Genomic DNA, 25,615 nt, shown 5'->3' on the forward strand with positions numbered 1-25,615 from the left:
AGCAATGGAGCCATCTAATCAAATAACCATTCCTTTGGAACACCCAGGCCTGTTGACACAACCAAATTTTAAGGGACTTCTGGAAGATCAGGAGAGATGGGGCCAATCTCACTTCAGAGAAGATGATATTCCACAAGGTGGGTGCCACAGCAGAAAAGCCTTGCCTCCTGGGTCCTGTCAGATGTCCTCACAGACAGGACCCGCAACATACCTCTTCTGCTGGACCTGATATAATCAGGAAGAGTTAGTCCCTCAAATAACCCATCCCTACGCCATGAGGAGCTGATGTGTGAACCCAACCGTTGTTGAATTATCAACTTGTACAAATACTTGGCAACAAAAAAGACACCTTGAATTCTACAATGAAAATTCAAGTTATCCATAGATTCAACCTCATCTTACTTTCAGCACTATTTTCATTCTTTGCCCAAGCAACCCTTCCTCAAGGAAAAAATATAATAGGTTTTTAAAAGGTTAGAGATACAGTATGTGGGAAAGTACGGGGCACTGTTAGCTACACTTAGCTATGCAATATATAAAAACAATATATCTTATGTAATTAACCCTGCCCTGGAAAAAAAATTGATATATTAAAACTTAGGTGATCAGCATGTAAGTACATAGAGAGACATACACAAACCTATTTTCTTATTTGATGCTTACATGGTAAAAGAAGTAGGGGTACTTCTTTCTGCAAGGCTCTGAAGATAGTATGTACTATCCAAGCAACTTATAAATACAAGAAACTAAATCTAAAATTTCACAGAAATCTATTAACTTAATCAGCTAAAATGTGTCACAAAATATATATTTTAATGATATAAATATATCATTATATCATTTACAAAATGTAAATACATTTTTAATGATAAATCAGAGATCAAATTATGGAGAGATTTAGTCCATGATAGTTCAGGACTTAACTTTTGTTTTTACTCATAAACAAAAATAACAAGACTTAAATATTTTTCCCCAAAATTAATGTTCAGAATAATTATGTCTATTATTAGTAGTGAAAGTCTAATGTTAGCAAAATAAATTTTTAAAAGTGCATCAAATATGATTTTGAATCCTTTCTTCTTCCTCTCTTACACCAACTACAAATCTACTTAGAAACTCTCTAGAAATGTGGGAAAGGGGGGGTGAACAAAAGTGGGGCTGCAGATAGGACAAGAAGATGAGAAACTTTCTTACTTGAACTTCTTTAATTTAAATCAAGCTAAACAAATGCCTTGTGTATAAATCTGCTAAAGTCCTACAGGCTTTCTTCTAACTACGTTATCTTGTACTTAGAAAATGTAGGTCACTTAACATGTTTGTCTTTATTTCTTGTTATGACATAACTATATCTGGAATTATAACCAATTATTTTTTGAGTCTGGTGTTTTTAGCCATCCTGATTCATGCATACACCAGCCACATGATAAATATAAAATTGTTAGCAACTCACTATTTGTCCTTCTTTATATTACTTGAGATTTGTATCATATCTAAATAGGCTATTCTTTTAATTTATAGCCTCTGCATCTAATTTGGAGACCAGAATAAAAGCATTGTGTAATAAGCAATGTTAAGCCAAACACTCATTACGCTAACTGGATGTACCATTTTTTAAATCATTCCATCTTCTTCCCACCAACAGCGATATAATGCTGCCCAATGTTATGAAACTATATTGTAAGAATTACTAATATAATTTATCCAAAGAAGGTGATATATGTAATACTAAGTATTGTCATTCTTAGACTGGGGTAGTTCTTAGCAAAGTTATTATCTGTGAAGTTCAAGAGGGACAGATCTGATATCCTACATAACACCTTAAGGAGTTCCCAGCAGATGCTATACAAGCATCCCTGTATCCTTTCTTTTCTCCTTCAAATCTAGATCACTGCAGATTCCTAGTCTTCAGGGATTTTCTTTGGCTCCCAACTGTGACCTGCATACATTTTATCTATTTTTTGTTCATATAGATGGGTAGATTTCAATTTACCTAATCTGAAATGAGCATCTTATTGTATTATGCTTTCTGTAGGAAAATACAGTGGGGCAAAAAAGTATTTAGTCAGCCACCAATTGTGCAAGTTCTCCCACTTAAAAAGATGAGAGAGGCCTGTAATTTTCATCATAGGTATACCTCAACTATGAGAGACAAAATGGGGAAAAAAATCCAGAAAATCACATTGTCTGATTTTTAAAGAATTTATTTGCAAATCATGGTGGAAAATAAGTATTTGGTCAATATCAAAAGTTCATCTCAATACTTTGTTATATATCCTTTGTTGGCAATGACAGAGGTCAAACGTTTCCTGTAAGTCTTCACAAGGTTTTCACACATTGTTGCTGGTATTGTGGCCCATTCCTCCATGCAGATCTCCTCTAGAGCAGTGATGTTTTGGGGCTGTCGCTGGGCAACACGGACTTTCAACTCCCTCCAAAGGTTTTTCATGGGGTTGAGATCTGGAGACTGGCTAGGCCACTCCAGGACCTTGAAATGCTTCTTACGAAGCCACTCCTTCGTTGCCCGGGTGGTGTGTTTGGGATCATTGTCATGCTGAAAGACCCAGCCACGTTTCATCTTCAATGCCCTTGCTGATGGAAGGAGGTGTTCACTCAAAATCTCACGATACATGGCCCCATTCATTCTTTCCTTTACACAGATCAGTCATCCTGGTCCCTTTGCAGAAAAACAGCCCCAAAGCATGATGTTTCCACCCCCATGCTTCACAGTAGGTATGGTGTTCTTTGGATGCAACTCAGCATTCTCTCTCCTCCAAACATGACAAGTTGAGTTTAGACCAAAACGTTCTACTTTGGTTTCATCTGACCATATGACATTCTCCCAATCCTCTTCTGGATCATCCAAATGCTCTCTAGCAAACTTCAGACGGGCCCAGACATGTACTGGCTTAAGCAGGGGGACACACCTGGTACTGCAGGATTTGAGTCCCTGGCGGCGTAGTGTGTTACTGATGGTAGCCTTTGTTACTTTGGTCCCAGCTCTCTGCAGGTCATTCACTAGGTCCCTCCATGTGGTTCTGGGATTTTTGCTCACCGTTCTTGTGATCATTTTGACCCCACAGGGTGAGATCTTGCATGGAGCACCAGATCGAGGGAGATTATCAGTGGTCTTGTATGTCTTCCATTTTCTAATTATTGCTCCCACAGTTGATTTCTTCACACCAAGCTGCTTGCCTATTGCAGATTCAGTCTTCCCAGCCTGGTGCAGGTCTACAATTTTGTTTCTGGTGTCCTTCAACAGCTCTTTGGTCTTGGCCATAGTGGAGTTTGGAGTGTGACTGTTTGAGGTTGTGGACAGATGTCTTTTATACTGATAACAAGGTCAAACAGATGCCATTAATACAGGTAACGAGTGGAGGACAGAGGAGCCTCTTAAAGAAGTAGTTACAGGTCTGTGAGAGCCAGACATCTTGCTTGTTTGTAGGTGACCAAATACTTATTTTCCACCATGATTTGCAAATAAATTCTTTAAAAATCAGACAATGTGATTTTCTGGATTTTTTCCCCCATTTTGTCTCTCATAGTTGAGGTATACCTATGATGAAAATTACAGGCCTCTCTCATCTTTTTAAGTGGGAGAACTTGCACAATTGGTGGCTGACTAAATACTTTTTTGCCCCACTGTAAGTGTGCTGACAATAGGTTTCAGCATCATGATATTGAATCCCTCAGCAATCTTAAGTAGGGCAGCAACTGCCAGTGATATGGTTTGTTTTGCTTGTGCAGAAGACCATAAAATCACCATATAATATCCTGTTACAAATAAACAGGAGTGTACTGAGTGTAATACTATTCAGCATGAACTGTAGAATACTTCGTTATCTAAACCTCTTCTCTTTCTTACCCTCCCAACCCTCCACCCCATACTAGCTTCCCAAAAATTGACCAAGGAATTTCTGTCAAAGAAACCTCTGGTGTAGCTAAGTTCTGTATGCCAGCATATTTATATACAAACATCATTTCAAGGATAAGTGACTTATATGTGTTAAAAACTGCATCCATGACTGATTTTTTGAATAATGCTATTATTCCTCAATAAAAAGGGAAAATAGATGCAAAAGCTACAGAGGGATTACTTTGTTAAATGTGTCTAGGATGATGTTCGGCAAAATTCTGATCAAAAGAGTACAAAAGAAAAGTATAAGGAAGGGTGATGCATTTTTTTTTTCTTGAGAGGGAGCATGCTGTCCAGATTTTTGCTCTTCAGTAGATAACTGACAAATGTATGCATGTGAGAAAGTTTGTTGTATGTTTGTTAATTTAAAGAAAGCATATGATAAAGTGAATAGGTTTTCCACTCTACTCTGTCCTGGTTGGACCCTACTGGGGAATTGTGTCCAATTCTGGCTAGCATTAAAAACGACAGGAATAAACTGAAACAACTTTAGAAGAGGATTTTATATTGTATTTTAATTGATGTTATCTCTGCTGTAAACTGCCCAGAGTCATTTCAACAAGATGGATGGTGACAAATTTGATATATAAATAATTAAATAAATAAAATTACCAAGATGGTAAGGAATCTGGAAATTAAGCCCTATAAGGAGTGGTTAAAAGATGGGTATATTTAGCCTACAGAAGAGACAACTGAGGGGAAATGTGATCATTTTCAAATAGCTGAAGGACTGCCACTAGAAAAGAGAGTGGATATATTATTTATTGGAAGTGAGGGTTGATTATCACAGGAGACATATAAAAATAAACTGAATGCAGTGGGAGTGGGTCATTTAAGAAATGTGTTTGGTAAAATAAGCATAAAGTCAAAAGCTGAATGAATGTGGATTCAATACAAAAATGAGTGACCAGTACAAAAGTAGTACACTGAGGTAGTTTGGTCATGTAGACAGAAAGACAAACAACCATATTACAAAACAAATATATGAAGGAAGAGTGAATTAACTGAGAGGAAGGGTGCATGGATATGATGAAAACAAAGATGCTTTGGAAGGATAACTGCCCAGAATCATTGGGAGTTAGATGGTGTACAAATTTAATTATTAATAATAATAGGATATGAGGTTTAGTGAATGGTGCTGGTATAAACTAGATCCATCTATATTTCCATTTCCTCATGTCATGGTCACTATTTCTTGCTCTTTTTCTATGCTTTGCATAATGTAGCTTACCCCATAATGGAATAATATAATCATCATGTATAGTACTCACGCATGTTAAACTCACAGGAAAGACCTTGGCAGAACTTCCCAGAATTTCAACTCAGCCTGTCTCAATTAGGCTGTAGGCTTAAGGCTCTCTGACATACTCCCTAGCATAGTTAAGATAACAATCTTTAATGCCTATTAGGAAGAAGCCATTAAAACCGATTATCCTTTGTCAACAAGAAGTACAATTCCCTCTTTATATCTACTATAATTTAATTGTGATACTTCTTTCTCCCATCTTCCCACAGTTTAACAAATTTTTTATCCTGCACTTTTTGGCACTGAAGTTGGGCAAACTGCATTCCTTGGCACTGAAGTTGGCTATTGATGTTACTGACATAAACAATAACTGCGAGAAAATCAAGACTCCAATTCTGAGGTTTCTGTTTGAACACGGGTATCATTATACAATTTTTTAAAAAAGCAGCTGGATGAGCCTTAGGCTCACAGTATATAGATAATTTTTACATCATATCCACCTGAAACCACCACCAAATTGCGTATCACAACTATCTGCATGGATAGAGCCACCCAAAAGGGGCTTATCTTGTAGTGTTATGACACAGGAATATAGATCCAAGACATGAATCCTCTTGATTTTTACCTGAGAGCCGGATGAAATCCTTGTCAAAGCACAGATCACATTGATAACGATTCATTCTGCACAGACCTATATTATCTATGTTTTGATAGTGATTTTAGTTGGGTTCCATGTAAAAAAACAAGAGAATTCATGAGGAATTGTGGCTTAGAATCACATATCTGCACCAAGACATCACAAAAAGTATCCGAGCAGTACAGTAACCGAAATGGCTCCTTCTGTGCATATGGCCATAGCCTGTTATTTGACAATGGTTTCAACTGGGTCCCATGTGAAAAAAATCAAGCGATTCCATACTCTGGAGCCAGGTTTTTGTGTGATGGTGTTTTTGTTTTGTTTTGGTGTCCCGGTGGCACACAAAAATGGTCAGCCCCAAGGTTGTAATGGCTTAGATAATCTGTGATTTGATATGGTTTCATGGAGTAACACATAGAAAAACAGTGACAAATTATGAGGATAGACTTCTGTGGTACAAATCATAGACTCTTGTGGCCCCCTTTGTCATTCTTAAAGCAAATAATTCCTTAAGTTTTGATATTATTGTTAGAAGAAGCTAGGCAAATCCATAGCCAGAACTCGGGCTCACTCATAGACCAGATCCTTTGCGTTTATTCTTTAAAGGAGCATACTCGCTATTTTATCAGTCTGAGGAAGGGCGGGTAGAGCAGCGCCTTCTCCACAGCTATCTCTTCTTTTCCCAGGCCCTGCCTCCACTGAAGGCATCTCTCCTTAATGCCATCACAACACCCGCCCCCCTTCTCGCTATCAGCCGCCAGGAGCCCCTCAAGCCACTGCCTACCCCACCCCTCATTCCGCGCTCGGGCTCACCTGGTGCCCCCGACATTGAGCTGGATGATCTCCCCGCTGCCAGCACCGGCAAAACTAGCGCCGTTCCCCGCCATTTTTCCCAGCAGCAGCTCCTGCCCCGAATACCGCCTGTCGCCGCCGCCGCCGCCGCCTCCTCCAACCGCCTCCCCAGAGTCGAGGGAGGTGGGAAAGGGAGGCGGCGGCGGGGCCGGGGGAGAAAATGGAGCGTCCAGCGAGGCCGTAGAGCCTTCCCCAGCAAGCCTTAGGCTGCCAGGTCGGGGGCCGGATAGGAGGGGAAGGAGAAGCTGAAGGGTCGATCTCTCTCTCTCTCTGGCCAGGCATCCAGAGCCGCCGCCGCTGCACCGGCCCCCGACCCTACTCTGGGCCGAAACCGCTGATAACCTCTGTGCGGCGGCGGCTCTGTACGACAAAAAAAAAAAAAAAAGCCCTAGCAACGCGCGGCACCTGGAGGAGGGGACTCCGCGAGGGACAAAATACCAGCGTTGGCTGCATCTTCGCGAGAGATCAAATCGAAGGCGGGAATATGCAAAACTCGCCCGAGAGGAACGTTCGGAAGGAGCTGCACGGAAGAAGTGAGAGGACTTCCCTTTCCAGGCCTGCACGTTCAGCTGAAGCCCAGGCTAGTTCCTCGGAGACCAGTGTCCAGGCTCGCGCTTTCGAAGCTGGATCGTATCCTTTAGGCTTCTGCAACCTTGCCACCTCCAGCCGGCTTGGACTCAGCTCCCATCAGGATGGTCAAACGTCGTTTGAGAGTTACGGAATTTAAAATCAATTGCATTTGCAGGGAGCTAGTTGGTGAAATGTGTTCTACTTACAGAGAAGCAGTTGGGTAAATTCCCATAATTTCTGGTGTATGTTTCGATGAGGCCCAGTCGCTGATTTTCACTTAAATTCCTGGCAAAAAAACCCCTCACAAATGTACATTTTTATCTGTAAGGTTGTTAACAGTTTCTGTGAGTTAACTGTTTGTACATCTAGCTGCGTTGGCAGCACAAGCCAATCGAGGTCTTGTGGATTTGGACTTGAGGAAGGCAATTCAAAGCCTACGGCGTGTAAGGGGGCAAAAGAAGAGCTGAACCATCGCCCTACTTGTATTTTCAAGCTATTTTCCTCAGGTGCACAAAGGGGGATTCCATGCAAAAGGAGATTTAGTTTCCATTCTTTGAAGGGGCATGTTGAACATTGTTCCCTCACTCACTGAAAATCAGTAATATCCTGATCACCTTTGCATTTAGTTTGGTTCTGAAATTTAGTGCTGGGCAAAGAATTTTTAAAAACACTGTAATTGTTCCAAGCAGATAATGTTATACTCTAATCTATTAGTATCTGGTTTAGAACATTCCCTGTACACATACAAGTGTGGGAAATCAGTAGCCCTCCTCATGTTGCTGTACAGCCCTCTGAAACACCAACTATCATGTCAGTGACAAGGGTTGTTAGATACGTTAATGTAGCAACATCTGTACGGCCTCGGGTTCCCCACCCAGTGCTGGAAGCTGCATACATTTTAAAGTACATTATTATTACAGTTGCTCAGTACGTACTTTGGAATAAGTTGTTCCAGAACATAGATGACTGGAGAAAATCTAACTTGAATGTTCTGAAGAAAAGGGATTTCTGTTACCTTTCTGGTTTTCTGTATTCTATTAATTTATCTGTGAACAAAGCATATTATTTACAATCAGATAGCAGCAGAAGGGTGTGGTTTCCAGATGTTACTGTACTACAACTCCCAGCAACCCTGGCAGGTATAACAAAGTCTAAGGGATGCTATGAACTGTAATTTAGCAACATCTTGAAGACTACAACTTCCCTACTTTTTTGTATTTCAAAGGATATACTGACAAAAATCTTCCTTGCCAGCTGCTGTTTGTCCCAAATTGGAGGAGGTCAGAGCCCCAATTATATTCACCAGAACAGAAACCATATGGCTTCAAAATGAAATAGCAGCATTATGCTTTTTCTTTTTTGATAGCATTTTGAATTTGCAATTTGGAGTTTCAAAGATACCATAAATGTTCGTTTTCTCTTGTTCAATGGAAAGTTCTATGATTCTGTAAGAAAAACTTCAAGCTGTCTCCAAATTCACTGCTTGCAGAAGTCCATGTATTTATCAGTGTAAATAAACATTAACCTATATGCTTGAAAGAAGATGGCATAATACTGAAAGCTGTACATTTCTAACCACTTTCAGAATAATTTTTTGCAATGCTCCAAAGTCTCATAAAATTCAGAAAAGGTATTTAAAAATTTGAGCAATATAAAACCCAAGGGACCATTTAAATGCTGTCAATTTTGCCACTACATTCCAGCTTTTTCATTGCTATGGTTTTACAAGATTGTTATATAGCAAGCCTGGACTGAACTTTAAAATGCCATCAAGTTTTTCACCATTACTTTAAGTACAGGAATCAGTTTAACTTAGTTGTAAAACCTGAATGATAGAAATTCCTCAATCTCCTGAATGACTTGCTCCATTGGTATGATATTACACGAAGTAACAAACTTTTCCTTTATACATTTTTACATTTCCTTCTTTTGTTTGGGGCAATTGCTTTCATGCCTTGTTATCTGGATTGGCATATTGTTACTATGGTAGACAAATGATAGCATATCCAAGCTTCAGGTGATAATGTGTCCATTCATGTATTTCTGGCCAACCTTTACTAGATTAGTGAGAACTCAGTTGTACCGTCATATTTTTAGTATATGGGGTTGCAGAATAAACACAGAAAATAGAAAAATAAGGAATTGACTCCTAATATTCACCAGAATGACAAATCTTGCATAGCTACTTCTAAACAAGGAATAATTCAAATATCATTTTTTTAAGTATCTGTAGGTTTTGTCTGAACTCCTAATTTGGAAAGAGAGGACCATTCCCCATCAAATTAAAGCTTATCAACCCTGACTGCCATGAGATTTATGGCCCTTTTGATCCTTATCCTGTCTCTATTGCAACTACAAAGTTTAGTATTATTGAACCCATACAAAATAAGCTTATTAGAGCCATATTGAGGGTTCCAAAAAGATGTTAAAATGCCATCTTACATGTAGAAACAGGTATAGTTTCGTTGGATGCTAGAGCATGATTTCTTCTTACCTTCTGCTTAAAGTTAATTCTACTTCCCATAGGTTTAGCCCCATTAGTATTTAGAGATCGCTTTAAATCATTGTGGCTTAAAAAAGCCTTAGATAAAATTCAATTGCTGGGCTTCTCTATGGAAAGTCTGTGCTCATAAGGTTTTGATAATGCCAGAACCACCTTTAAACAATGAATTTGGGATATAGATCTCCAAACAAATTTAAGGTGCTATATCTCAGTATTTCTCATTTTCTCCCAAAAGGGTTCGTTCCAGCCTCCTATTTATCATCCATTACAATTTTGAAATTTTGTAAGGCCTTCACCTTAGCCAGGCTGGATGCTTTGCCTTCAGCAGTCTTTTTTGGACATTTAAGGGAACTCCTATGCACCTTTGGTTGTGTCCATGTGGTGATGGCTCAATAGAAACTCTAAGCCATATGCTACTATATTGCTTCTTATATAAGAACTCTAGTCAGACCCTTATATATCCAATCTTGAAGAAATTTCCAGGTAGGAAATGTGATTTCTATTTAATGTTACTTCTTTTGGAAAAGGGCTCAAAAATATCTAAGTTGCCCAGTTTTGTGCTACCATCTGTACGATATGCCGCACCATATTTGGAATTTCTTATAATATTTTATTTTGATTTATTTTAGTATTTTTATACATGATTATTTTAGACCCTATTACATTTACTGTTTTTCTGTCATATATATGTAGAAGGATGTAATACTGCTATTATTAGATATTTTGACTGTATCTGGCCTTAGGATTGTAATAAAATTAATGATGATCATTGCCAAATAGTGCTACCCTGATTATATGTGTTCAGCTCATGATTGGCCAAGTGACTACTTGGTTCTCCTGCCCTGCTTTTTCAGTATATCAGCAGCCAATTGAGAAAACATTTGTTAATCACACCACTTTCACAGAAATGGGGTGGATCTCAGTGCAGAACGTGGTCTAGTATAGCTAGACTTCTTCCTATTTCTCTCCCCTAAACTTCTTCCTGTCATATCCTGAGTTGAGTGTTTTTTAAAAAATGGATCAAAGTCGTAAGAGAGCTGTCACAAGCACCCTTTTTTATTTAAGAATTCTCTTCCCTCCCTTTTCTTTCTTTATATAGGTAACACATACTGATTTTCAGTTCCTCCAGTTCTCTTTGGCAGGCAGTGCTTCGGTCATTTAACTATTTTGGTATTTCAGCCTTACACCAAACTTGCAAAGGCCTCAGAGACAAAGCAAGATTGAGCAATCCAGCATTATTATAGAATGCTGATAGACCAGTGTTTAAATTTATTGACCATCATTTGCTTACAGCATTCTGAAGAGGATGTAAAATGGTGTCATCTTGGTGTCATACAGTGCTATACAGGTAGACCTGAGTTGCTTTTGCATGTAGTTATGGCAGGGTTGCCAGAGGAATGCAAAGGGAGCCCCTATGCTAAAAATGCAATTGGACCACTCTTGCACAAGTCCAAAGGATTACTAGAACTGTATTGCTGTATTCAGTTCTTTAAGGGGTCAGCAGTAAAATGGCAGTAGACAATGCTGACCAGGGACCAGAGAGGGAAGGGGCATGCCTGCAGAAGCTTGAAATGTCCAGTAAACACCTCTTTCATCCCATCCATACTGGTCTCAGTACTGTCAGTTTAAGAGAAAAAACGCTAACCATGGTTCAGGCAATGATGACCAAAGCTTGTTTCACTCATTGGCTGGGGGCAAGATAGAGGTAGTATCATGAGGATGTCAGTTCCATGGTTAGATGCAAGTGGGGCAAGGTTCAGAGATTAGGAAAAAGGGCATTTGACAAATAAGATAGAGAAATGCTATAGCAGACCACAGACTGCTATGTGCTGCTGAAGAGAGGGGCTTCTGAAGCCAGATCCTTTTCTTTGTTAGGAAGAAGATCATCCTCATATCCAAATCAAATATATATAGTATATTTGCAGACATGAATTGTGAAAATATGGTTCTCAAAACCTGAAACGAACATAGTGAATAAGGCTGCTTCAGAAAACCAGAATGACGCCAAATGACACTCAGGCAAAGATGTCATGCAAATGTCACCATTGTGTATTCATGTCCTGCCATCTGATGCAAGTCAGGGCATTTGCGTAATGACATCATGCATGTGGCATCATTGGCCAACCTTACTGCCCCCAAGAATATCCATGGTGCTATATTCAAACCCCTGCAAAGCTCCAAACATTTTTGCAATCAAATTCAGCTGTGTATGGCATTGCACTCAGTACCTCTGTTTCAATATATTGGGGTGTGGAAATAGAAGAAGGAAACTGCACTATATGCCAGGAGTTATGGAGAATTAACACAATTTGCATGATGTATTTCTATTTGCACAAGTGAGTAAATTGATAGTTTAATATGACAGTTGATCCTCAAATTGTGGACAATTATATTCAAATTAACCAGGACTTTTAAAGCAACAATAAACTTTTTTTCAAAACTATTTTAGAATCCTAGATCACCAGAATGCAATAAATTATAATCCCAGATTCAGATATCCTGCTAAACCATCTATGGCTGATTTGATTACTTAAACAAATGGGAGAACCAAAGTAAGCTTGAATGTCAGTATTACAAGCCAAGGTTCCTGTTTCAAATGATGTGCAAAAATGGCTACTAAGTGTGTGCAGAATAGTGGATCTCCAGTGCTTCTGGTCTGCTGCTGCTATTGTTAATTTTTTGTTGGATTTCAAAGTCCAAAACAGTAGTACGGGTAAAAGTTGAAAAAAAAAAATCTCAGAAGTTTTTAGCAAGCTACTTACATGATTTCAAGAAAACTATAGGGAACTGTGGATTTACCAGAAATTGAGTTGAGATGTGATATTAACATTTGCCCACTAGATGGGTGTATTGTTCTGGGATTGTCATGAATAATTTCAGTTAATCTTTCACAAAATGGATTTTCAAAGCTGTATCCTTTTATAACTTATTATGTTACAATGAATGAAAGAACAAAATACAATGTTTTGAAGTCGAAAGGGTTCATCCTGCTTCTCATAAATGTAGTTGAACTATTAGCTGATAGTAAAAGTATTTTGCCAGGCTCAAAACTGTTATGATGAAACATCTAGCAAAAATCTTGATGTTTATCAACATTCCATGAATAAGTACTGTTTCCAGTATATCAGTAAATAGAGCTACTATATTTACAATAAAGACCTAGATTTTTTCTTCTAATTTTTTCATGAATATTCTATGACAGATTTTTATCATTTCTTTAATTTTCCTGGACTGATCTTTATATAAATAGTCTAGTCTATCCGTTGCTCCGATTATACTTCATGATCCTGCACAAGCCACAGAAATCACACGAGCCAGTAACAAATACTTGTAACATCATATTTAACTAATTCTGAACTAGCTGTAGTAGACTTTCATCAACACAAAAAAAATTCAATCTGGGATCTGAATAAATTACTCCTTCGCCTCTCCCACTAACTCTTGTGGGCTAAAGGTGGAGTTACATATATCCAAATAAAACAATGACCATTTAAGACCTTAGTATCCTTTTATTCTGTATATTCTCTTGTTTTTTCGCTATAATAACACTATCCTATGCATGTCTACTTAGAGAACTGAATGGGATTTAGGACTGCAGCTAAGGAGGCATATATAGAACATGTATAGATTAGTACTATAAAAGTGTTTAGATTTTAATTCCATGGTCAAATCTGTTACTAGTTCTTTGTTAAAACAATAACTGAGAGATGGGAAATAGAATATTTATATCAGTCTAATAAATGGCCCACTATTTTTTTCCTTCACTAGTCCCCAGGCTGCTAAAATTTGTTTAAGGATGGTCATCACAGGAACAGAAGGAAAAATATTATCATTCCTCTCGACAAATACATGTTGTACTACATTATAACATATTCATATCTTGTGCCTATAACACTGAATTTAGAACATACTCATTTGTTATCCCTCAGCAATTTGTTTATTTGTAATATGCTAAATTAATATGTACAATACAAAGTCAGAAATGCAGAGACAAAAAGATTCTGTGTTTCTTGTAAATATTCTAAAATATGACCAAATCAAGGAACAGTACTTTAATGGAATAAATTTATATTTAGTATGTAAAAACTGAACTATTAAATTCTTAGATTAACATTTCAACCACTAAGGGTCACTATGGGACTGTAATATTTAACGGGGATTTCTTGATTGATTATGTGCTATCAAGTAATTTTCGACTCTTAGTGATCACATAGATAGTTTTTCTCCATGATGATCTGTCCATAACCTGATCTTTCAGGTCTTCCAATATTGCACCCATTGCCATTGTAACTGAGTCCATCCACCTTGCTACTGGATTTCTTGGGTGGCCATTAATGTTCTGAACAACATAAGTGCCTCTTACAGTACATGGGTTTGACAGTCCTTTTATGGCCATTTTTATCTATGTAAAATCTTCTTCACTGGTAGCATCTGAATATAAGATCAAATATTGAGGCATGAGTTTATAAAGCATGATTCCATCATTCCCAGAAGCATGATTGGCTGAGACGCTATGAAATTTACAACTTTAGGAATAATGGCTTTTTAAAGCTTTGTGCATGAATAAAAGAGAACTTAAAATTTTAAAAGCTAGTGCACAAAATTGCATGATTGATGCAACTATTATCACATGATGATCATAGAACATTGTGTTATTTTCCAGCCTCCAACAAACTTTACTCCAATGAAGAGAACAAAACAGGCTTTTAAACACACTAACTGATGTGGTTGCCTAGCACCCCATCCTCCAGAATTGCTTGATGAAACAAAATTCCTTTTCTTAGAAGGTACTTTGCATATGTTCATTACATATGTGGGTTTTGTCTTTGCGGTGTTTTGTGTTTTCGTTATGTACATGCCCTTTGAAACTATGAATAATATTAAAACACAGAAACAATAAAGCACCAGCCATTTAATAAATCAGCTATACAGGGGGATCTGCAATAAATGTAGTCCATCCTTGTCCCATTTCAGGAGTTTGGGGCTACAGGTGGCAAGCCATGTCTTCTCCAAGGCTACCTTATTTTTTTAGTTTTTGTCAATCACCATGATTGGTAATGAGAGCCAGTTTGGTGTCATGGTTAAGGTGCTGGATTAGAAATGGGAGACTATGAGTTCTAGTCTTCCCTTAGACATGAAAGCTGGCTGGGTGACTTTAGACCAGTCACTCTCTTTCAGCCCAACCCACCTCACACGATTATTGCATGAAGAATAGAAGGTGGGAGTATTATGTGTGCTGCCTTGAGTTGAATTAAATGAAAGTGAGATATAAATTGAACAGTAATAATGGATGTCTTGTGAATGTATTTGCTTAAGATTAGCCTTTAATATGCTACAGTTAAAAGTGGATCTGCTGCTGAGATAGTCCAAGATTGACGCAACTTGACAGAAAGAAATTGTTTGGAGTAATTGGATCTGCTAGTGACAACTAGCAAGAGTGCTGAGGACCTGTTTTGTATGGATACTGTGCACCCCCAGGGCAAATGTATACCTTGCTGCTTCCAACCCTACCTAATTTGTCTGCCTCGCATGTCCCCAGCACCTCAGATCCCTTGGTAATATGAAATCATGGGCTGAGTTGTTTGCTAAACTTGATATTGGAATGCAGGGTAGAATGTTTAATTATCAACCTGAAAATATAAATTGCTATATCTGATGGCTTTATAGATTAATTGGGAAGTAGAAAATCCATTTTCGTACAATGTGACTAAGATCAGCCTTTATGAAGAAATTTGTAAGATTTTTTAACTGCTCTCAGGACACAGGCTAGAAATTGAAACTGCTCATTGTACGGGTTTTCATTTCTAATCAGTAAAAAATCCAAAAAAGATTTTGGAAATGGAATGCAAATAAGAATGATTTTTCAGGGCTGTGTCCACAAACAGTTCAGGAACACAACTTTTTCAACAAAGCTTGTTTGTCAGCAAAACAAAAGTGGATTACCCTTTTTTGTCTTTTCCCAGCAGTTTCTTTATCTGTGAATTCTGAGGTGAAAAAAAAAAATTGATCCGGAGGCTGCAGAAAAGTTTATTGGTCTGGGATCAATTGATATAAAGAACTAGTCTTTGATAACATCTTTTTCCCCCATATTTTTTTACGGCAAGATGTAAGGAAGACCTGGCCCAAGCTGGTCTGGGGAATTTCTAAATAGTATTTCAATATTCCAGAAGTCCTTCTAATACTAGTTTTGTGTTTGTAGTAACTTTTATTAAAAAGTCTCCAACATTAGTAAAGGAACAAGACATAATGTGAAAAACCACAGTAACCTCTTAGCTTCTGTGAGAGGAAAATTATTAGTAGCCTTCTATATGTTTTAATGTTAGTTTTGATTGCATTTAATAAAGCCAAGTTAGCTGAAATGTGATCTGTAGGGCAATACCAGGAAATAAGTAAACTTGCAAGACTAAGCAGACTTGTTGATGGGAACAGATGTGACAGGGACGAATAGAACAGGAAAGTATGGTAAAATTAGCACCAAGGAAGTATCTAACAGATACTAACAGAAAGTATCTAAGTATCTAACAGATACTTACTAAATTTAATAATTTCAAACCTGAGATTCCTTTTTATAAAAAAAAAATAGAAACTCATATCCATCCATATGAGAAAGATCTTTTTATCTAGAAGGTTTCGTCACGTACTGTATGTATTAGTCGGAATTGAAAATTTGTTAGAGGTGTAGTAACTTTTATTAAAAAGTCTCCAACATTTGTAAAGAAACAAGAAATAAATGACCCAGACAGATTTTTTAAACATTGTTGATTAAATGTTTTAATACTGCGCTTATTAGTAGGACCATATTGTGGCATTAATAACTGTCCAATACTTTACATAGATACTTTAAATATCTTTTTATGTTAGCTATGGAATTGATAATTATAGTTGAAGATTGTAATGCTTTAGGTACTTTATTAGATCATAATACTGCTCCAGCTATAATTCTCATAGAATCATAGCATCACAGAATCGAAAGGACCTGTTATATCTCTTTGCTGAGTTGTCTTTGCTGTAGGCTAAACATACCCAGACTTCTTTAACCATTCCACATAGGCTCCATGTAGCCTTGGTTTCCAGGCCCCTCAACGTCTCGGTAGCTCTCTTTGGAACTTACTCCAATTTGTTTCTGTCTTTTTGAATTGTAACTAGAACTAGACACAGTGTTTCAAGCAAGGTTACTCTGATGAAATGGCTGACCTGGTGTGTATGACTGAGACCTAGAAGGGCAGGGAGGGAGGTGGGGTACCTTTTTAGAGTGTATCCATTGAATTTCAAGGTGGAGAAAAGACTTTTGTTATCTAAGAGACTCCTGTGGCTTTCAGAGGCACTGTCCTACAGATAGCCAGATGCAAAAGCCTGTTTGTGAAGTAGGGCTGTAGGGAACAGATGGGATTGCTGCTATGGTACTGGCCTCCCTGCTGGGTAGCAGCTCACCTGCCTGAGCTGCTCAGTCCTGTAGTTGGGTTGGTGGTGGGGTTTCCCAGACATAAAGTACTGGGAGATTTCTGCCTGCCTCCCCGGGCACAGAGCCTAAAGTGATGTGATTTCATGATAGTGTAGTACATACCCCAAATGTTGAACCTATCATTAAATGAAGAACTATGGATCTATAGTGCATGGATCAGAGCAATAAAGATGACTCTTTTATGATGGAAAGGCAGCACTACCTTGGATTTATAATCTTGGATTTATGATGTGGTGTTCACTGTCTACTTATGAATTGGCTCTCTATCAATGTAAAGGGAAGATTTATCAATACATCTCTGTCTGGTCAAGATTTATTCCTCAAATTTAAAATCTGTGCTGTTTTTTGTATGTAAGATACTTCCTTCCTTTCTTTTCCTTGGTTTGTTTTTGTATCTTTTCAGTTTCTATATATTAAAGCACTGTTGTTTAAATGATACAATATCATTTTGCATCTGAAATATTCTATGCAGTTCTGGTTGCCACACTTCAAAAAAGGATATAGTGGAGCTAGATAAAGTTCAGAGGAGGGCAATTAAGATGATCAGTGGGCTGGAACAGCTTCCCTGTGAGGAAAGGCTGTGACATTTGGGGCTTTTTAATGTAGAAAGGAGCAAATGAGAGATGGTTGAAGTATACAAAATTATGCAGGTTGTGGATAAAGTGGACAAGGAGAAGTTGTTTTCCCCTTCCCAAAATACTAGAATCAAAGATCACTCAGTGAAATTGAATCCTGGAAGAATCAAGACAGAAAAAAGGACATTTTTTTTACGCAACACATAATTCAACTTTGGAATTCACTACCATGATGTGGTATGGGTACCATCTTGACTGGCTTCAAAAAAGGGTTGGATAGATCATCCTGGGGAAAATCCTGTAGCCTTCTGATTTGGTAATGAGTAGAGTGCTGATCTAACATCCCCTTCTAGTGCCAGAGGTTCTTGCAAGTAGGGAATATCTTCTAAGGATGTTGACATCTCCATTGTACAGAATTTCAATATATTCCCTCAATCTTTGTTTGAACTTCTTTGAATCAGTTGTGACCTGCCCATTGAAATCCTTTAGCATATCAATTTGAGATTGAAACCTTCTGAGTTTAGAGATTCTCTGGAAGACTTTCCTTCTTTTCCATGTCTGTTTCCATCTTCAGTGTCTATACAAACATCATTGTAATACTGTTTCTTGTCACTTAATTTTCTTTAAGTTCTTTCCTGAGATTTTTGTCTTTCTTGACTTTGGTTTCTCTTCTCTTCTTCTCAATTTCTACCATTTGTTCTGACATCCAGTTTGTTTTCTTTCTTGATCTCTGAAAATCTCTCTTCACATTCATCCTTAACAATTTCTTTGATATCATTCCACACTTCCTCCAATTCACTATCATTAAGGTACAGAACTTCAAAATGGTTATGTTCTTGAAAATGGAGGGCATATACTCAAGTTCCTATTGTAGAAATTAGCTGGCTTTGTTCTTCTGCTTTAGCCTGACTTGGAACATGAGTAGTTGTGATCTTTTTCCTTCTTAATTCCCTATTCAAACAATCTAACCTTTAAAAAAATTGGTAAGGTTAGCCAGTGACACCTTACCTCCTTCCTTCCTTCCTTCCTTCCTTCCTTCCTTCCTTCCTTCCTTCCTTCCTTCCTTCCTTCCTTCCTTCCTTCCTTCCTTCCTTCCTCCCTCCCTCCCTCCCTCCCTCCCTCCCTCCCTCCCTTCCTTTGCCAGCCTCAACTGATACTTAGTGGTTTACAACACTGAAAACAGCAGAATAAAAAGAGCAAAATAGGACTATAATTATTAAAGCATTGCACCACCTAACTCATTTATAAACCTTTGGGTTCCAAATGCCATGCAGAAGAGCTCAATGTTCATGGCCATTTTAAGAGATGCTAAGGTATGTGCAACCACAGCATCTGTAAGCTCCAGATGCTACTCAGCATCTGTGGTCACAACATAAAGCATGTTTTTCTAATTACTTCTAAGGTCCTAGTTTTTTCCAGGAGGTTTTTTAAAAAAAGAAAGTAAGTTTGAGAAAATGAAGTAATTGCAAAGTAAGGCAGAGACAACTTGCTCATTCTTGTCTCATAATCCTTGCCAATACCTTTATGATGGACAGTGATAGTTTCCTAGCATTAGTGGTTTGCATGAAATGCATGTTACTTTTGGTCCATTTGTAGCACCATTTCTTTTATAAATTCAAAAGTTAATACTCTGTTTTTGGTAGATCTAAGAATTCACTGGATGTTTGTAACAAGCAATATTGTAAGACATGTCATAATTTAAAGGAAAAAGCAAAAGCTCAAATAATAAATTATTAGGTGCAGTAATATTCAGGAATCCAAGTTTACTACTGTAGGTCTTGGTGCCTCTCTCACTACTTATAATAGAATGAAAAATGTTCAAGGGAATTAATTGATTTTACTGTCTATGGTTGAATGCCTAAATACTGCTTTCTTCTTCTGGCACTCATTTAATACTCATTAAAGGTAATAGAAATTAGTAGCTATCTTCAGAAGAGGAGATTCTACTCAGTGCCTTACCTGTCAGTAGATCTGTTCATTGTACAGTTTGTACATTTTACAGATAATTGCTTATTTTGGAAGAAGACACTAGCCTTTCTGTTCTTGCAAAATACATAAGCAGTATCACTCAGTAGAAGGTTTCTTTTATTATACCCAAACAGCTCCAGTCTTCACAATTTATCTTCATCCATCTGTCCCTCCCCATAGGAATTGATCAGGGTACGGATACTTATGCAATGAAAACAGCACCCTTTTAGTACAAAAGGGAAATATCAGCAGGCTCCAAAGTTTCTAAGTACAAAAATATAATCTAAATGAGAGATTGTAAAACAATGAGAATTGAGCCTCAGTCAGAATAGTGACTGTTAAGAGAGAAAAAAGCAAACCAGAGGGAGGAAGGGGGTAAGAACTATGGCATGGAGTCTCTGGGATAGCTCTGTAGACTGGCAAAGAGAAACCCTGAGAAGTTACATTCCAGACTGCCAAATGTTACCCCTAGTCCTGCATCCAGTCTGTTAGTTTATGGGTCTCCTGGCCCAGTGCTTAGAAGTGGTAATGGACTGGATAAGGATGAACAAACTGAAGCCCCTTCTGCACCTAACCACAATGCAGACGTGTCCTGGCAACATCATTTTTTTTTCTTCTGTGTTTTTGGCCAGAACTCAGGTGACTGGCAGTGACACAGAACAGAAGCAATGGTCAGAATAGGAATTGACAATGGGGAGAGCAAGTTTTATACTGGTATAATTTTTTGCTGATTCTCAGGTGAGTGGGCTAAGCAGAGGGAAAAGCCTTGAGATCCACCCCAGATAATAATGGGAGACACATTGTTGGACAGTGATCAGTTCACTCAAATGAAGAACAGCCAGTTCAACTGGGATGGAGTTACTCTTTTTTTCTTAAGGAAAGGTTTTTCTCTGGAAGTGCTTATATTGATTCAGCAATACAGTTAGCTTAAGAAATCTCTGCATTTCAAATGGCCTTTTATCAATACCCCAGTTACAGTCTTTCTTGAATGGAAGTAGCTTGGCCATTATTACATTCCTCAGCTATCTCCTGTTTAAATGATTGTTAAGGTGTGCCCTTAAAACTGCAATTGGTTTGTCCGAAACTCTTCTGTGGGTCACATTATGCCTGTGCTTTGCTAGCTGCTCTAGACTCCAGTCTACTTTTAGGACCAATCTGAAGTGCTGGCTTTAACCTTTAATCTCACACAATAGCTTCAGATCCAGTTTCAGAATAACACTAACGGATTTTAGTTTGTGATGACTTAAGGAGGTTCTAGAGACAGGAGGATCATGCTAGAATATGTTTACCCTGCAAGTCTTAGATGTTTCTGCTGCTGGAGACTGCTGTTGTTTGAAGGTTCCATGGAGACCACAGAAAAGAATAAATCCCTTCTTATGTATGCTTATGTGTAGCAACCAGGACAAATAGCACAGATGATTTTGTCCATGGTAGAGTCCGGCATCTCCTCTCATAGACAGTTGAACACTCCTCACCTGGAAGGCTGATGTAGACTTGGGGTGTAGCAGAGGGCCACAATAATGGTAACATTCCCCCCACATCACACATTTCAGATGTTACTACTAAAACAGCTTTTAAAAATTCCTATATGTACCATTATTCTGTAACATCTCAGAATCCCTCCCATTATAGCTATAGTTGTCTCTCTCTCCACTGAAAATAGAAGAGGATGTGCCTTTAAAAAACGAAAAACAAAAACTATAGCTGGTGCCATAGGTTCTTGACAGATACATAACGTAATATATGTAAAGGTGAAGCCGTTCCCCAAATAATCTGTTTCTTCCTTTATAAACAAGGTGAATGGCAATTAAGGAGAAAGCTTTTTCACTGATGAGAAAACTTCTGCCTCTGGATCCAGCAGGGCTTAGCTGGAACAAAGCTTGCAAAGATTTGAATTAAATAGAATCTCTTTTGTTAGAATTGTAATTGTGTGGAACAGGAGAATCTCCATAGAGCTGAATTCATAATTTCAGAGAAGAACTAATGCAAATTCCCTTTTTGGACAAAGGGCATTGTGAATTTTTTCCTTTTAGTCTTTTATAATTAACCAGTCAAAATGTTTCCTTGCTTTGCCAAGATGTTGGACACTTCAAAATTAATGTTGTACACAATATCAGAAATGGCAAATACATAAATTACAGCTTGAAAACATAACCTAGCAATAGCAATGCTTACACTGAGTTTCACTTTCTTTTGCTGATCAACTATACATGCCTAGTTGTTTATTGATTCAAATTGCTACATGCCTGGTTCATGGAGCTTACAGAAGCATTCTAGTTTCGGAAAGTATGGTATGCTTTTTCTGCTTAGGGTTGCATGCCAAGACCTTGTTTTTCTCAAAACTGTTGAGAATGTTTTTCCTCAGAACTAATAACCGTAAAATGTTACGACTAATGATCATGGATGCACACCTCAGACTGAACAGATACCAGCATACCATAGACAACCTCAAAGAGCAACTAGAACAAATCATGACCCCAGAGCATGCAAATATATTGACAACCACCGTCAAGAATACATCCCGAAGACAAGCTGAGAAAGGAAAAACAAAACTTCAAACTAAACTACTCAAACTAAACCCCAGAAACAAAGAGGCACCTGAACCAGAATGGGTAATCAACATGTCCAGCCGACCGCTATCCACTGCAGAACACAATATCCTCCAGAAAGGCCTCAACTGTAACATGGACAGTGCTAATCAGCTAGAATTCTGTGCAGCCTTAGAAGCAGCATTTAAAACTACAGGACTTAACGCTGAGACCCAAGAAAACATAAGGAAGACAATCATATCACAGATCAGAAGAACACAGTATCAGTACCAACTCAAAGCAGAGGACAGAGCAGCCCTCAATAGCCTAAGGAAGGACCAAACCGTCATCATCCTCCCAGCAGACAAAGGACAAACCACAGTTATTATGGATAAATCACAATACTTGCAAAAAGCCAAAAAGTTATTAGAGGACAAAGAAACCTACATCCCACTTAACACCAACCCAATACAGAAACTAGACAACCTAATCAGGAGAAGCCTTAACGACCTAACCAAGAAAGGCCAGATCACAAAAGAGGAACAGTGGTGGATGGAAAGCAGTGGACCCATCCTCCCACATTTCTATGGGTGACCAAAAACACACAAGCCTGACATACCTCTCCGACCAATTGTGTCTTTACCAGGGACTCCAACATACAACATAGCGAAAGAACTGACAAAAAAGCTTGGACATCTCACAGAGAAGAGTGAATATTCTATCAATTCCTCACTAAAGTGCCTCCAGAAAATCAAAGATGGACACATAGATGAAGAAGAAATTATGGTCTCATTTGATGTCATAGCACTCTTTACATCCATAAACCCAGAACTAGCGAAAGAATCCATATTAGCAGTACTACACAACATACCTGACCTAACCAAATACACCCAGATCGAAATACCTAGAATCATGGACTTCATCAACCTCTGCCTCACTACCTATTTTCAGTTTGATGGACAAATGTACCAACAACTCAGAGGCACACCCATGGGATCACCACTGTCAGAACTCATAGCAGAGATTGTAATGCAACGCCTAGGAGCTATAGCACTTCCACCCATACAACCCAAAGTATGGATCCAGTATGTAGATGACACCTTTGTTATAATAAAAAAGGAACAACTAGAGAAGACACATGAAACCATCAACAACATCTTCAAAGGAATAAAATTCACCAGAGAGGAAGAAAGCAACAACATGCTACCCTTCCTGGATATCCTCATCAGCAGAGGAAACAACAACAAATTAGAAACCCAAGTCTATCGGAAGACAACCCACACTAATCAAGTACTCCATTACCAAGGTAACAACCCTACCTCCCACAAGAGGAGCTGTGTAAGAACATTATTCAAACGAGTACAAACACATTGCAGCAACCCAGAACAGCAGAAAAAGGAAACAGACCACCTATACAACATCTTCCAACAAAATGGATACCCATGCAACTTTATCAAAAAGTGCCTGACCACTCAACTTACTATAATACAACCAACACAATACCCTAATCAAAGAACTACCAAAGGAAAAAAATAGAACAAAACAAAAACCCCACCCCCACCAACACTGGCAGGGCATGCCACAATATATAAACAGGGAGCAAACCCCATTCCATTCTAGCACTGAAGATGTTACCTAGCTGGGTAATGAAACGTTTGCAAGAAAACAACCAAGCTCAGAGAATCCCAAGGACTCCACAGTTTAGCCCTGAGCTACACATATTCACTTCTATTGGTATCTATGCCTTTCTCGTGATCATGCTTGTCAGCATCTCTGGTTAAAAGAAAGGATTCTGTTAATTCAAAGCTTGGCAGATTTTTTCTTAGTTTAGTAGTCAAATAGGCTCAATAAAGCCAAAACATGAAGTACTGCAGTTGATTTTTATTGGGTTTTTTTTTTTTAACTTCATTGATTTTTATCCTTTGACTTTTGTTGCATTTCGCTGCATTTGTTATAAATGTTTGGCAAACTGCTGAGAGCCACCTGTGCATTTATAGATAAATACATACATACACACTTCTCAGAGTTTTCTGGTCGTACCATAGAGCACAAAGGCTTGAGAGCAACATGCAGCTTGTACAACAGAATATAGTACAGGGACATGGGAGGCCTAGATCAAAAAGGAAATCATTGATATGCTGATCTGTTTCATTCTTGAGATAGTTTAGGACCTTACATGTTTAGGTTTTGGTAACAACTATCATTCCCATACCCATCTCTAAAATATTCCTTGAGCTACCAACTCAAGCTCAATTTCTCCTCTGAAATTGAGTTGGTAGCTGCCTTGAAGCTTCAAGAGGATAGAAACAAGTTACAGATTTCAGTAAAATAATCCATGCCCCAAATTCAAATGTAGCAATGCATGTGTTCAGGAGAAACCAGAATTTCCTTTCTCTATAAAGTTGCTAGAGCTTCCAAAGATATTTAGAAAATAATGCATTATGAGTATAGATGATGTAAATGAAGAGGTGGGGTGTATGTCAGTCTCATATATTTATGCTCATTTTGAAGCACACAGTTTCCCAATCTCAGTTCCTGTGATTAGAAATTAGACCTGAATTCAGATAAATAGGTAAATAAATGCCAACATTGCAGGTTACAATAAAATGGTAGCTCTCATAGTCTGCAGGAAAAAAACTGTCAGATTTCAAACCCTCTCCTCCTGCATTTAATGATTACTTTGGGGCCTTGGAGAATTTCATGTCACTTTTGCTAGATCAGTAGTCGTGACAGGAGACTGATATGGAATACAGTGTGGGAAGAACAGAATTCTGGATTTAGAGCCATACTGAAGTATCTTATCCAGGAAATGATAGATCTGCAGTTGTGCAAAATAAAATCACAAGAGATTCCTGGTTTGCAGTTGGGAGTCCAGAAACAAAATGTCCAAAGCCTATAATTTGCAACATCATAAATTGCCTTAATGTCCATGTTTAATGGGTACTTATTGTTATATGCCATCTTCCTGAAAAATAATACCATCCCTTTAGGTAGGTTGATACAATCTTGGCAGGAATTGCTAAATAATTTCTGTTTCTTAGTACCATTTCAGCAGTGTCTTCAGCGCTTTAAGTGTCTTGACCTACATTTCTCGCCAGCACTCTCTGTAAATGCACCATTTTTATTTTCTGTTGAGTGACATAACAATACATTAATGTGGTTAATCAATCTGGAGAAATATTTCTTATGACATTGTAGATAAACAGGTCAACCATACCCTTTAGTAAGTCGAACCTTCTGTTGGGAAAAAAGGAACATTTATTTTGCAGTGATCTGTAAATTCAGAATGTTGTAAGTGTTGGAAGGATTAAATTGATCGTTTTTGTATAATAAAATATAAAAATTATCCTATTATTCTGAC

The 25,615-nt window shown here is 38.1% G+C and overlaps 1 protein-coding gene across 1 annotated transcript in view; it reads right to left on the bottom strand.

The window, feature by feature from the left end:
- Positions 1–7,026, bottom strand: part of KCTD3 (potassium channel tetramerization domain containing 3) — a 45,689-nt gene extending 38,663 nt beyond the window's left edge. Inside the window, exon 1 of the mRNA XM_007420057.4 lies at positions 6,610–7,026. Within this exon, the coding sequence (XP_007420119.2) occupies positions 6,610–6,683 (74 nt within the window). The 5' untranslated portion in view covers positions 6,684–7,026. The remainder of the gene's footprint in view (positions 1–6,609) is intronic.
- Between the last annotated feature and the right edge of the window lie 18,589 nt (positions 7,027–25,615).

The sequence above is a fragment of the Python bivittatus genome, unplaced genomic scaffold, assembly GCF_059951505.1.
Source record: "Python bivittatus isolate LINGU-HERP-01145 unplaced genomic scaffold, Pbiv_v1 ctg000020_np1212, whole genome shotgun sequence".
Classification (NCBI taxonomy): Eukaryota; Metazoa; Chordata; class Lepidosauria; order Squamata; family Pythonidae; genus Python; species Python bivittatus.